This window comes from Patagioenas fasciata, chromosome Z, assembly GCF_037038585.1.
Source record: "Patagioenas fasciata isolate bPatFas1 chromosome Z, bPatFas1.hap1, whole genome shotgun sequence".
NCBI lineage: Eukaryota > Metazoa > Chordata > Aves > Columbiformes > Columbidae > Patagioenas > Patagioenas fasciata.
Genome location: NC_092560.1, coordinates 85,096,102 through 85,109,020, shown reverse-complemented (window position 1 = coordinate 85,109,020; position 12,919 = coordinate 85,096,102). Strand labels below are relative to the sequence as shown.

Here is a 12,919-nt window from a genome sequence, read left to right as displayed (position 1 = left end):
ATCACGAGCAGTAACATACACTGGGGAACAATGTTCAGAGATATGTGGGAGTGATTGTGTTGGCTGACATGAAGATATATTATTATTCATCTAGAAAGAGGTCAGTTTATCTGATGCACAAGTTCTGTCCTCACTGACCCTAGAGAAAGATGGTGAACGCAGTAGAGCTGTGACGAGGAACTTCATGATCAGACTCCAGTAAGAAAACCACAACCACTGACAGCACTAACAGAAAGCACCAAGTGAAATGTGGTTTTGCAGTGTAGCTCCAGATAACACCGCCTGCGTTAGGAACTGCACCATGAGGCTGAAGAAGGCCGAGAGTTTTTCTTCAAGGCCAGTTTGCTCCTCGGACTGAGCCGAGCCAGGCCAGGGAAAGCTGGCTCAGATAAGAACCCTTCAGTTACAGCAATGAAGACTTCCCGTATTTAACACAGTTATTTATAGAAATAAACGTTTCGGGTGCTGCATCAACACCAGACAAGCCAAAAGCCAACTCGCCTTGTCGGAGGCCTCGGAGGCGAGCAGGTTGGTGGCCAGGGTCTGCAGCTTCTGGTGCGCCACGTTCTTGAGCGCGGCCAGGCTGCGGCGCGTCATGGCCTGCTTCAGGTTGACGGCGGGGTGGCTCAGCGCGTCCACGGCCGCCGGCACCGCCTCGTCGCAGGCGTTCAGGATCTCCACCGCCGTGATCCCCATCACGCACCTGTCCAGTGCTCCTGGCGGGGCGGGAAGAGGGACGGTAAGCACAAACCGCCCCGGATGGCCCAAGTATCACAGGTACAACAACGGGTGAAAATCATTTACATCACAGGACGCAGGGCGGAAAAATTCCTGTTGTGTTAACAGCGATTTTTAGAACTAACGTTCCTAAAGGGATGGAGTTTGCCTACATTTCCATTAAGCTACAGTGCGCTTAAGGAAAAACCAAATTAACAAAAATGAAGACAAGTTTAAAAAACCCACAGCGAGATTCTGTGCTGCCCAGAGCAAAGGCTGCAGTGGCCACCAGTTCTAGTGGAACGCTGTTCTCACTCTCAATTCCCTATCCCACCAACCACCTGGGTGGATTAAATTCCACAGGTTTCTCAGGTTCCTCTTTGCTTCCTAGAACTTCAATTAAAAAAACATTCTCATCTAGTTTTCACAGTAAGCTGAAAATAACATTCAGACTTCACTGCCGGTTTGTGGGTTTGGTTTTTTCTCTCCTATGAGAGTTAGGAGTTATAAGGAAATTGCATACATGTATTTTGATGCATTTTTTCCTCACTTTCTCCCTTTCAAATATCACAAAATTTTCTACAAAGCTGTTTTTATTCAACGCCTTGTTGCCTGTTCTGTTAAGGCCCATTTTTAGTTTCTTCCAAACGAAGCATCAGTCCCTTGAAAACACAAAAGCACCAAAACAAACAGCAAAACCCAACAAACACCTTCTTCCCCCCGCAGAGCAGCGGTGCTGCACTTCCCAGCAGGCGCTCGGGACAGCGGCCACGGGAGGCCGGGCACCAACAACCCGCGGCCACCACGCACAGCCAACGCTACACCTGCTCCAGGCAACCAGAACCCACAGGGGAACGGCCACAGCACACTGCGCGCGTCCAAAACCAAACCAGCTATTCCATACAGTAACATCTGTATTTCACCAAAGCTCACATCATCTATACTTTCTGCAGAAATGCTACGTTTCCAAATACAAATGTATAAAAAAAATTTAACCCTTCTCTCAGATGCAACTTAGAGAAAACTATAACCTAATACATACATATATATATACATATATATATAAATATATAAAAAAAATTGTTTAATGGATGCCTTTGAAGTGAACCTTACCGGTGTCCATCTGCCAGACGTACACGGAGCCATCGGAGCAGCCCACGACCAGGTAGTCGTCGGAAGGTCTCCACTTGATCACCTGGATGGGGAAGAGGTGGCGGGACGCCAGCATGATGCATTTCTTCTCCCGCAGGCTGAGAAGCCCTACCGAGTGATCGCTGGCCACAGAGCAGATGCAGTGCTGGACTCTCGCCTGAGAACAGAGACAAGTAAAAGAAACCTTAATCATAGCGCTGACAGGTTGTATATAACAATTTCTTCTTCACTGGGCCAAGCGTGGGGATCAACATCCTATTTATAGATAAAATACAGGCAGACAAGTCTATGGCTAAACTCACTAGAAACAGAATCGCACTTGTGGAAATTCTCTTAAATCCAATCTCTTGCACCTCATAAGGAGCAAACAGGTATTAGAACCATTTTGTTGGGCAAAAAACAAGTAATTACTGTTTCCAAGTAAATCAGTGTTATTTTGTTAACTAAATTCTACCTACTCATGCAAGTTACAGCAGACTAAAGTGTCTTCAACCCCCTTGCCTTGCCTAGCTATGGTTCAATATCCAGCTTTTCCACTATTTTTAACCCTTTATGTATCTAAAACATGATGCAAACAAAACCATGATTAACAGAACAATTGAATTATTTTTAAGTGTCTGCAATGTTATACATGGGGTCAGTGCTAGATCTTCAGTACTGCACATTACATTCACATTCTCAAGAGGGATTTGAGGAGCTGCACCAGTTACGGAAAGCGTGAGACAGGTTATCAGACGTATGATGGAAAACTTACACTACAGTTTTCTGGTGGAACTAGAAGCTGTGTAATTTCTCCACCATGCACACAGAAGATATGTTTCATCTCGCCAGAAAATATATCCCATATGATGACTGAGAAATCCACACCACCTGAGATCAAATACCTTTGATCATAACGAGAGGAAACCTGATGAGGATACAGTAAACATGTAATTTTGTTTCGATGGCCGCGGAGGGTCCGGTGAGGTGGCCAACCTGAGAAATGGGGTGAGGGGCAAGAGGGGGAGAGAGGAGGGGAGGGAAGAGAGAGAGGAAAATGTAATTCAACAGGACAGTTACCAGGTTTGGTTTTTCTGGACATGGACTGTTAGGCACGTGGGGGTTGTGTAAAATAGTGTAATGACATGAAATTTAAACTGGAAAAGAGTTTTTGTGAACACAGAGCAATAATGACAAGTCTGTTCACTGAGACCAAATAAATGAGTTAAATCACTCTCATCCTAACACTCATTCTTCTATAGTTAATGGAATCATTGAATACCAGGTTGGAAGGAATCACAGTGGTTATCTGGTCTTTGCCTTCCCTGGCAAAAAGTTAAACGGAGTAAGTCAGTTATAGAAAGGAAACACTACAACCAACAGCTCTGTATGTAACTGACAAGCTCAGAGGTACGTTTACAGACAAATATTTCCACGTCTTTTCTGTTTATCAGCATTCGTAAAACCAACCCCAAATATTTGTTCTAAAAGTACAATCACAGAAGTATGACAATAACATTATCTGGGACCAAAACACGCACCAGCAGGCCACCCCGTACCACCCAGCACGCTCCCCAGCGCACAGGGGGAATCCTGTTGGACCTTCCCACCGCGGGTACAGCCGCCACCGTGCCCAGAACAGCTCCGGGAGGGACACTGGATGTGAGCTGTTCCTAACTGCGGTGTACATGGTGCCCGGCATGGGCTGCGCTCTTACATCTGGGCAGGAACAACCCCAGGACCCAGTATAAGTCGGGAAACAACCTGTTGGAGAGCAGTGTAGGGGAAAGGGAGCTGGGGGTCCTGGGGACAGCAGGGTGAGCATGAGCCAGCACTGGGCCCTTGTGGCCAGGAAGGCCAATGGTACCTGGGGTGGGTTAGAAGGGGGTAGGTCAGAGAGGTTCTCCTGCCCCTCTGCTCTGCCCTGGGGAGACCACACCTGGAATATTGTGTCCAGTTGTGGCCCCTCAGTTCCAGAAGGACAGGGAACTGCTGGAGAGAGTCCAGCGCAGCCACCAAGATGCTGAAGGGAGTGGAGCATCTCCCGGGTGAGGAAAGGCTGAGGGAGCTGGGGCTCTGGAGCTGGAGAAGAGGACACTGAGGGGGGACTCATTCATGGGGATCAATATGGAAAGGGGCAGTGTCAGGAGGATGGAGCCAGGCTCTTCTCGGTTACAGCCAGTGATAGGACAAGGGGCAATGGGTACAAACTGGAACACAGGAGGTTCCACTTAAATTTGGGAAGAAACTTCTCAGTGAGGGTGTCAGATCCTGGCCCAGGCTGCCCAGGGAGGTTGTGGAGTCTCCTTCTCTGCAGACATTCAAACCCGCCTGGACACCTTCCTGTGGAACCTCAGCTGGGTGTTCCTGCTCCGGGGGGATTGCACTGGATGAGCTTTCCAGGTCCCTTCCAATCCAGACATTGTGTGCTTTCCAAAGGGACCCACGCACCTCTCCTGAGCATGTGTTCCCCTTGCAGCAGCTGCACGATGGCCGTCTGCGTGGCGGGCACAATGACAATGCTGCCGTCCTCACGGCCGCACACCAGGCGCCCGTGCGCGGGGATGTACACGCTGGCCGTCACCCGCAGCGGCTCGCTCGCGCTCGGCACCACGCTCAGCTGGTCGATTATCCCCGCAGGCCGAGGACTGAGCTTATCAAAGGCTTCCTGGAGGGACACCGAGGTCGTTGTTGGCAGTCCTGTTCAAAAAGGAAACGAAATTAAAGGGGTGAGGCGGGATGATTTAAAACATAGTAATAATAAAAGAGATGAAGAACAGAAATGAGGAATGCTTTTCTGAGAAGACCTCAAAGCTCAAATACACCATGCCACAACATTTTGAACAAAGTAAAAGGTACATACTGGAGATTAATCTACTGTGTAACATGGAAAAAACATGTCAGAGCTGGAAGAGCAGAGGACTGAAGCTACAGAAGGAAGTTCTGCAGGCAGACAGCAATGACCACAGCTAGCATTCGGAATAAAGCAGTTAAAACTTAGTACCTGAAAAACATTCAGAGCAAAATCAGATTTTGCTCATGTAGGAAAACATTAAGTTAACATAACTCTTACAGGAAGCTAACAACTAAAGAAACCTCAGCTTCGTGGATCTGTAGGAAAAGCAGCAGAGCTCCACACGGTCACAACACACAAGACAGAACAGCTGCCCACGGCAAGGCGTGGGGAGGAGGCTGCTCGAGCTGTACCTTTCGCACTGCCCGGCTGGTCCAGGGCCTCCGGCACACTCCAGATGCACAGCCTGCCCGAGGAGTCGCCCTGGATCAGCAGCTTGTAGGAAAACTGCCCGTGGCCACAGAAGAACCGAGTCACCGGAGGGCAAATTAGTAGCTGGGAAAAGAAAAAAGTAAATTAACAACTTTGGAACACATGCAAACTGCGTACCATCCTCAAAATGTACTTTCCCCACATAATCCACCGCACCTTTTCAAAGCAGGGCAAAAACTACCTACTTTATGCTTTATCTTTCTCACAGCAGAAATAAGAAATACAACAATACAAACCAGAAGAAACTGTGGTTAGTTATAAAACAAGCCACAGGTTTAGGGGAGAGAAACAAAGATTTCTACATATATTTGGGTTTATTCTAAATATGGTAGTATTTCTAATACTTTGTGTGTATATTCTAAAACTGTTAACATCCTAACTGCAAGGTGAGCTGAAGTTACACTGCTCTGTGAGGAATGTGGTCTGCAACAGAAGCAAAAAAGGTTTAACATACATATATGTATGGGAACTGAAGATTCGTTTGACTGGAGCCTGAGCTCCACGTTCATGTGAAAACCAACAAGAACCAAACCAAACTAAACTAAACTGTAGGGAAATTGTCTCTTTCTGCTTTCTCTAGGGAAAGAAGAAATCCTAAAGGGCTACTCTGAAAAAGAATAACTGGTCACAATGTAAGCGCGTTTCGGTTCTCCGCAAGAGAAATGCGGTCCATAAAAGCAACGCCAAAGCAATGTATGTTACCTGTTTATCTGCTCTGTCCAGCACACTGTACAGTAACGGCGGAATTGCATTTTCCACTGCTTTCCCCACGTCTCTGCGAAATGAATCGCTGGCCGGCAGGCAGCTGGGGCGAAGAACAAAACCGCTCTGGTTACTGGAGTGTGGTTAGTACAGCGCTAGCTAAACCAGACTAAGCAAAACCAACCCTCAAGCTCTTAACCATGAAATTTTTTCCATCAATAATACAGTGTCTGGTTTTTTTTTTACTTTTGTCATTCTACATTTATTTAACCTCTTCAATACCTAACTTCAAATTAATTTCATCTTTTCACATCTATGTGCACAAACTCAGCTGGTTGTGCCTTCCATCAATGGGCTGAAAGAGTACTCTGGTACAGTAATACAATCAGCACTTCCTCCATATAGCAAAATCTTATTTCTTCCTTATTCGGACCTAGTTGAGGAAACATTTAAGTGCATCTGTTCCCATCACACAGCTCCAGTAGGAAGCAGGAAAGACATAGCAAATAGATCAGAAAGCAGTGAAGAAGTCCTGCTTGAGGAGATCCACATTACTGAGCATCGCTGCAGCGTCACAGGGGACACACGCTTGAAAATATGCTCACGGAACACTGGTTTCTGCAACATTCATGGGATTTTGTAACCAAATAAAAGCCAGATACTCAATATTTCTTCAAAGCTGCTCATGTCTTTATCCCAGAAAATCAATTACCTGGCTGGTAATTTATATATGAAGCTTTGTCCATGTTCAGTCCATACAATCACTTTATCAGCTGACACGAAGTCGCCCCCAGTCCAGGTCTGATCGTTTTCACTCGGGACAGAACACAAGAGGGAATAATCTCCCGCATCAAAAACCTGAAAAGAAACAGAAAAGGCTGCTGTGATTAACCAATTACCCACTAAATGCCCAGAAAGCAGATAATTTCAGTGTCAATGTAACTACGTTAAAGGACTTGGAGCCTCTTGATCCAAACGTCCTACTGGGCACGTATGGAAATCGGGCTCCGCAGCAGAGCTCGGCCTTACCCGCCAGTACTTGGAGCAGACCACGAGCAGCGAGCGCTGCGTGAACGCGCACAGGGAAACGCTCTGGCAGTTCTGGCAATAGATCGGCTTGGACTCCTCTTCAAATACTGGTGTTGTATCCTGAAAGAGCCAGCAAACCAAACCAACATTGAATTATGAGCCTGAAATTAAAGAGAGATGTTAGCTTCTGTAATCTCATCTGCAACAACAGCATTTCTTGATGGTTTTAAACTTGCTCACCTCATGAGCTTGTCGATGTTCCTGCAAACTCTACCTGGATAACCACGTTCTGTTTTGGTAGTTCTGTGGGTATAGCATATCCTGAACAGCAGCCTTCCTGGGACGCAGACCCTGTCTCTGCAGCAGGACAGGATTTTCCTGAAGTATTATTTCCTCATTTTCAGGACAGGGAATAAGCGTTGTGCCCTGCACAGCACCATTCCAGCGCTCAGACAGCAAACAGCACCCGAGGCCCAGCCCAACACGCAGGTGGAGACCACAACACAAGGAACCACCAGCTAATCATTTTTCTTGCTCAAACCGAACTTAGGGCCGTGACAGAGAGCACACGATGAAAAAGGGACTATGCCGTTTCATAAGCCACCAGATGGCCAACTTCTGAGGAAAAACCAAACCCTTGTAGCAGTTCTTATTCTATGATTCCTCATAAGAAGATCTGCAAGAGCACGCGGTATCCTCCTTTGCCACCTGAGTCTAACAAATTCCCCAGCTGGACGGATTAGCCGTGCCTGTTTAGCATCAGCACCGGCAGTGATCACCTTGATCCCGGCAGTGAGCTGGAACCAAGCAGAGTCAGCTCATCTTCCTTCTTTCTGGGCTCCCCACACCCCGAACAGCCTGAACTGTGATAGGCTCCCGTTTAGTTCTGGCTTTGCGCTCCTCAGTTCCACGACAGCCGCTCTCCACAGCTCAGAGCTGCGTTTCCAGTGTGACCGTGGAGCGATGTGGGCTAAACCACGGCCAGCTGCAACAGGGCTTCCAGACACGCAGCAAACCTCTTGTAAGACTTTCTTCATTAGCGCACAGGACGGCAGGAACTGCCAAATAACAGAGAGCTGTAGATAAGCCCTAATAAGGAATATTCCAAAACCTCTATTCTCTGCTCAGCAAGCCCTTCAGGCATCCTCACATGACTTCCGATCTTTCTCAAAGAAAGGACTGCAGATACACAAATACGTTTAAGAGCATAAGAAACACAGCTGCAGAACTTAATCTTCCAAAAGGAGTATTGTGATAAAGTCCCTTCTGTAATGCCACCACCACATTAAGACACTTCCTATGCGGTACAGGGCCAGCTTTAACTGACTTATTTCTTCTATCTATTATGCATAGTAAACCTGTATTTATTAGCATCATCTCTTTCAACTAATGAGCCCTTATAGTGCAAGCTCTTGCATGTAAAAGTCTTGCCTGTCCTGAAGTTACGCATGCAACACAGCATCCCTATCAGTTTGGAAAGCTAAACACTACTGTAACAACCTTTGTTACTAATTCCCTTGGGAACTCAGAACTCCTGTGAAATGTAGCACAAGATGACTTCACAACAGAACAGGACTTTCAAAGTAGGGAAAGAGAAAAGTATCTGTTTGTTACACAAAACATTTCATGGCACAAATCAAAAACAGATTTGTAGAAATTGGAGATGATCTTATGCTTAACTTTGAAATAAGTTCTCAGTGTCAAACAAAGATCAGGAGTTCTGCTGGTAACCTGAAGAATCAGCAAAGCAAATTTAAGGAAGCTGATTTTCAAATAGCAAAGAGGAAAAAATACAATATCATTAGGTGCTGGAAGAACAAGAAACAGCATCAGTAGAAGTTCTCCTTCTATCAGAACAGGCGATATCATGAATTCAGCAGCTTTTACCTGCATGCGACTGACTTCAGAGGTGATGATCCACACTTTGAGGATGCCAGTCACCGAAACCGCCACAACCGTGTCCTCTGGGGAGAAACACACGTCGGGCTGGTGAGGACAAGGACACGAGGACGGACACTGCAGTTCCTCCCCGGCCCTTGGGAAAGCTGACAATACTGTCCCTCTTACAAAGGCAAAGCCATAGCGAAAGCACTAAAAATAATTACCTTGTGTTCTATCGGATCGAACGATAGTCATGGAGCTGATCCAGTCGGGAGATATCTTTGATAACAAAGAGTAGAGAACTTCAAGGCTGGTGGCATCCACAACCAGAATTTCCGGATAATGCCCGTGGCACAACAGCCTCCCCTCGCGCTGAGTCCCAACGGTAAACTCATAGAACTGTGTGGATATCAACAGAGCACAGAAGTTATACTCCATGAGATATCAATTCCTTCGTTTTTAATCGAAACCACAATGCCATAGGTGCGTTCTGGTGCCCGTGTGTCTGCCGCTGACACCGCGCTGCCGCGGGAGGCTTGGCCAGGCCCCTGTCCCGCACACCCGCTCCCAGCAGCGCCTCCACTTCCCCAACAACCTCATCCGCGTGTTCCCACCTCCACAAACACACTCCTGTCCTCCTCTCTAGCCAGCTTCTATCATTTGGTATGATGCATTTGTCCAAAAGCTGAAGCATAGCACGTATTTCAAGCTCTGGGGCACCTGATGCTACAGCATGCGCTATTTATGAGATACTTCAGTACGCATACGGTGTCACTATTAAGCTTAAAAAGACACAGAGCCTTGTTTTGGTAGCTGATCCACAGTTGTCCCTGCGCCGCCGCACAGAACAGGAGCCGTGCAGCTCACACGAGCGCTCACCTGGATGCCCGTGTGGGTGCAGGCCAGCTTGGTGAACTCTATGCACCTCCCGTCATTCACGTCCCACAGACACATCTCCCTGAAACACACAAGGCAGATTAAAACTACATTTCAGTCTTCCAAGGATTTGCAGATCATGTACACCAGGAGAAACTTTGCCATTTGAACCATTTGTCAGTGACTACATGAACTGTATTTAGGGAAAGGAAACTCAAAATCAACTTGAACTTCCAGCCCTTCTATCCAAACCTACGGAGTCTCTTCTTCCCCACAAAGACAAGGGAAACAAGTGAAATGCCAAGGTTCATCACTAATGATTGATATTAAGTAGACACAAGTACATAACTGAGCATTTCTCGCTTCTCTCGCAAGCGTTTCAAGTCATTCTGTAGTTCTATTGCCCGAGTCAGGAGGTGCTGAGCAGGCCCAGGAGCAGAGCACATCACCTCTGCCTTTCACCCCATTTACAGCGTTACCCTTACAACTTCCTTAACAGTTAATCAGAACAGACTGTCAGCTGCTTCTCACCTTTCTCCCCCTTTTACATCAGATATATAGCTTCACACTGAAAAGACATTTTGGTTCTAAATCCAAAGGAGAAGATTTCAGTACTAAGTAATCAGTACAACGTGGAAATGCTAAGTTTTCACACATTCTACTCTCAACTTCCATGTTAAAAGGTTGTTCAGGCATATTGTTCCCCACCTCTTCCAGGTAAGAACAACTTCATTTTAACTGGATATGTAACAGACATATACCTGGTCAGGCACATTTATATAGACAGAGGCTAAGAAATTTCTTCCTCAACCAGAACTGATCACATTTGCCTTAGCCTGGAGGTCCGACCTTCAGTAAACAGCCTTCTAAAAACACAGCAAACGAACAGAAAAACCCAAACTCCAAGTCCTTTTTCCTTTATAGGCTTGTTTTGCATAGCAGAGAAGTCTGCCATTCAAGCAGCAAGGCTCAAGAACAGGCGGATGCTCTGGGAAGGAACACCTGTGCAGATACAACGAGCTGCCCTCTCCGCCCCGTCCCCAGCACGGAACAGGCGTGCACGGGGACACGCCGGAGCTCACCCGCTCTCCGAGGCGCTGACCATGTACTGCTTGTCGCTGGAAGCGGAGGCCTTGGACAGACACGTAATGGAGGCGGTGTGCCCGAACAACAGCGCCCTGGGATTAATCTGGAACGGGGAAACCAAATGGAAAGTGAAGACAGGCACAGGAACTTAATACCCAGTCCAGGTCTTCATTTTATGTACTAGAGAAATACAAGTGTTGATATATATACACACACGTTTAATTAGCATAGCAGCAGATACATAACCTTGAAAGAGTTTGCACAGCATGCTGCTCTAGTACATGAAAAAGCGTTTCTACCTATTCCTGTAAAGTAAATCTGTAGGGAAAAAAGCATTTTGCAAACTGATGTATGGGTAATTTCAATCATGGGCTGAATTTGGCCCAGCTTGAATGAAAAAATTGTGTTCTACTGCAACAGTAGTTTCCCCCATCAAGTATAGTTCACAACCCTATATATTCATAAATAAGTCTATATTAAGCCTATGCATAAATTAAAGATAAAAACCTGCCCTTTTGATCTGCCCTTTCTAGAAAGAACCAGCTGCTCTCTCGTATTCTTTCTTTTTAAATATACCAGACGCCAGCCTTACCTCCAGGTGCAGCGAGAGGCACCAGAACAGAGCTCCATATCGCAGAATAACATCGCACCAGTTTAAAGGCAAGGCAGACAAGGACGGGGACACCAGCCTTACCTCCAGGTGCAGTGACAGGCACCAGAACAGAGCGCCATATTGCAGAATAACACCACACCCGTTTAAAGCCAAGGAGGATGGGGACACCAGCCTTACCTCCAGGTGCAGCGAGAGGTCCCAGAGGCAGATCTGGCCGTCGTGGCAGCCGGTGACGATGACGGGCGGCTGGTCCATGAGCAGCAGGGAGGAGATGCAGTGGGTGGGCGCGCGGCGGCCCCACAGCACGATGGGCAGCACCAGGCTGTTCCCCGCCATGGCGCCGCCGCGCCTGCGGGATGGACGAGCACCGGTTACACCACGGGGCCCACGCTTAACGCGCCCCGATCCTCACTGAACCTACACTGACTCTGGAATGACTTTGTACACATCACAGTCACTACCCCGCCATTCCTCACGTAACGCAGCGCACAGTCACCACTCCTCAGGAGCGCCTGCATCTTCAGACACGGATTAAATGACATCCTCCAAACAGCCACCCGAAAAACACAGTGAACTGTGGGAGGATTACAGCATCACCGTTTGGATTTCTCACATGTTTTGCAAAAGATGCTTTTCCAAGTGGCATTTCCCTACACATACAGGCAGCACATTGCATCTCCCTATGTGCACAGACGCTTCTGCCAAAAATCACTCTCTTTGTTATAATAAATGTAAGTAATAAATGGCTGAAGTCCCAGGCTGCGGCAGCTATGACACGCCTGACAGCAGAGTTCATCCCCATTGCAAATGCAACAACCTGGAACCAAAAACCAGTTCTGGAGATGTCTGTGCACTGGTCAGAGCACCACGGTCGCCCCAGTGTCCCACTGACACGGCTCCTTCAAATTCACATTTACACTGGAGAACCTGGTGCCCCACAGTAGGTGAAAACAGGGGGAAAACGTTTCCAAGGCCAATGCCACTCCTGAATTCACCCTCTGGCAGTTCACTCCCCCTCGCACACACCGCTGAAGGGGCTGACTATGCAAATATGAGCTCCTTAGAAACACGAGTAGCCTAAATTAAAGATGTACGCTGGTTTGGAACCTTTCCGTTTCTGGTTTCCAGGCCTCGGTGGTAAACATTTTCAAAGCGTCATCTCCCTAAAATCAGCACATAGGGAAAGATTGGTTTTCAAAGAGTCAAGTTGTATTGACATAAAAGCAACTCCGGAACAGCCAGTCCCTCCAACACAAGTGTTCTGAGGAACTCGGTACTGCTACACGTGCTTATTTAATATCTGAAGGCAGCTTTGATCAGCACCATTTGCCACACAGCCTGGATTCTGGCCACTCTCCAACCAGAAATACATGCAACACTATCGTCACACCAACATTTAATATACTAAAACCTACTGACATAAACAACATGTGGAATCTTTTATCTGTCACAAAGCCAACATGGTCTTGGTGACTGTGAAACACACAAAGGTGTCTGACCCACAGCTTCGGAGAGAAAACACATCACAGAAACTCAAGCAGCAGCAATACAAACAGCTGGGCAGGTGAGCAGGAGTTTTAAGCACCAAATAAAGCGCT

General features: G+C 47.1%; 1 protein-coding gene across 4 annotated transcripts in view; it reads right to left on the bottom strand.

Moving 5' to 3' along the window:
- LOC136115085 (WD repeat-containing protein 7-like) overlaps nucleotides 1-12,919 on the bottom strand; it is a 61,364-nt gene that overhangs the window by 41,620 nt on the left and 6,825 nt on the right. For all 4 annotated transcript variants that reach the window (XM_065860958.2, XM_065860957.2, XM_065860960.2 and 1 more), the window contains exons 2-14: nucleotides 11,499-11,670; nucleotides 10,705-10,811; nucleotides 9,626-9,704; nucleotides 8,971-9,145; nucleotides 8,753-8,829; nucleotides 6,866-6,985; nucleotides 6,549-6,694; nucleotides 5,837-5,939; nucleotides 5,056-5,197; nucleotides 4,300-4,548; nucleotides 2,624-2,844; nucleotides 1,831-2,026; nucleotides 502-716 (exon numbers count right to left, since the gene is read on the bottom strand). In XM_065860958.2, coding sequence (XP_065717030.1) covers nucleotides 502-716; nucleotides 1,831-2,026; nucleotides 2,624-2,844; nucleotides 4,300-4,548; nucleotides 5,056-5,197; nucleotides 5,837-5,939; nucleotides 6,549-6,694; nucleotides 6,866-6,985; nucleotides 8,753-8,829; nucleotides 8,971-9,145; nucleotides 9,626-9,704; nucleotides 10,705-10,811; nucleotides 11,499-11,657 — 1,989 coding nt within the window. In that variant the 5' untranslated portion in view covers nucleotides 11,658-11,670. The remainder of the gene's footprint in view (nucleotides 1-501; nucleotides 717-1,830; nucleotides 2,027-2,623; nucleotides 2,845-4,299; nucleotides 4,549-5,055; nucleotides 5,198-5,836; nucleotides 5,940-6,548; nucleotides 6,695-6,865; nucleotides 6,986-8,752; nucleotides 8,830-8,970; nucleotides 9,146-9,625; nucleotides 9,705-10,704; nucleotides 10,812-11,498; nucleotides 11,671-12,919) is intronic.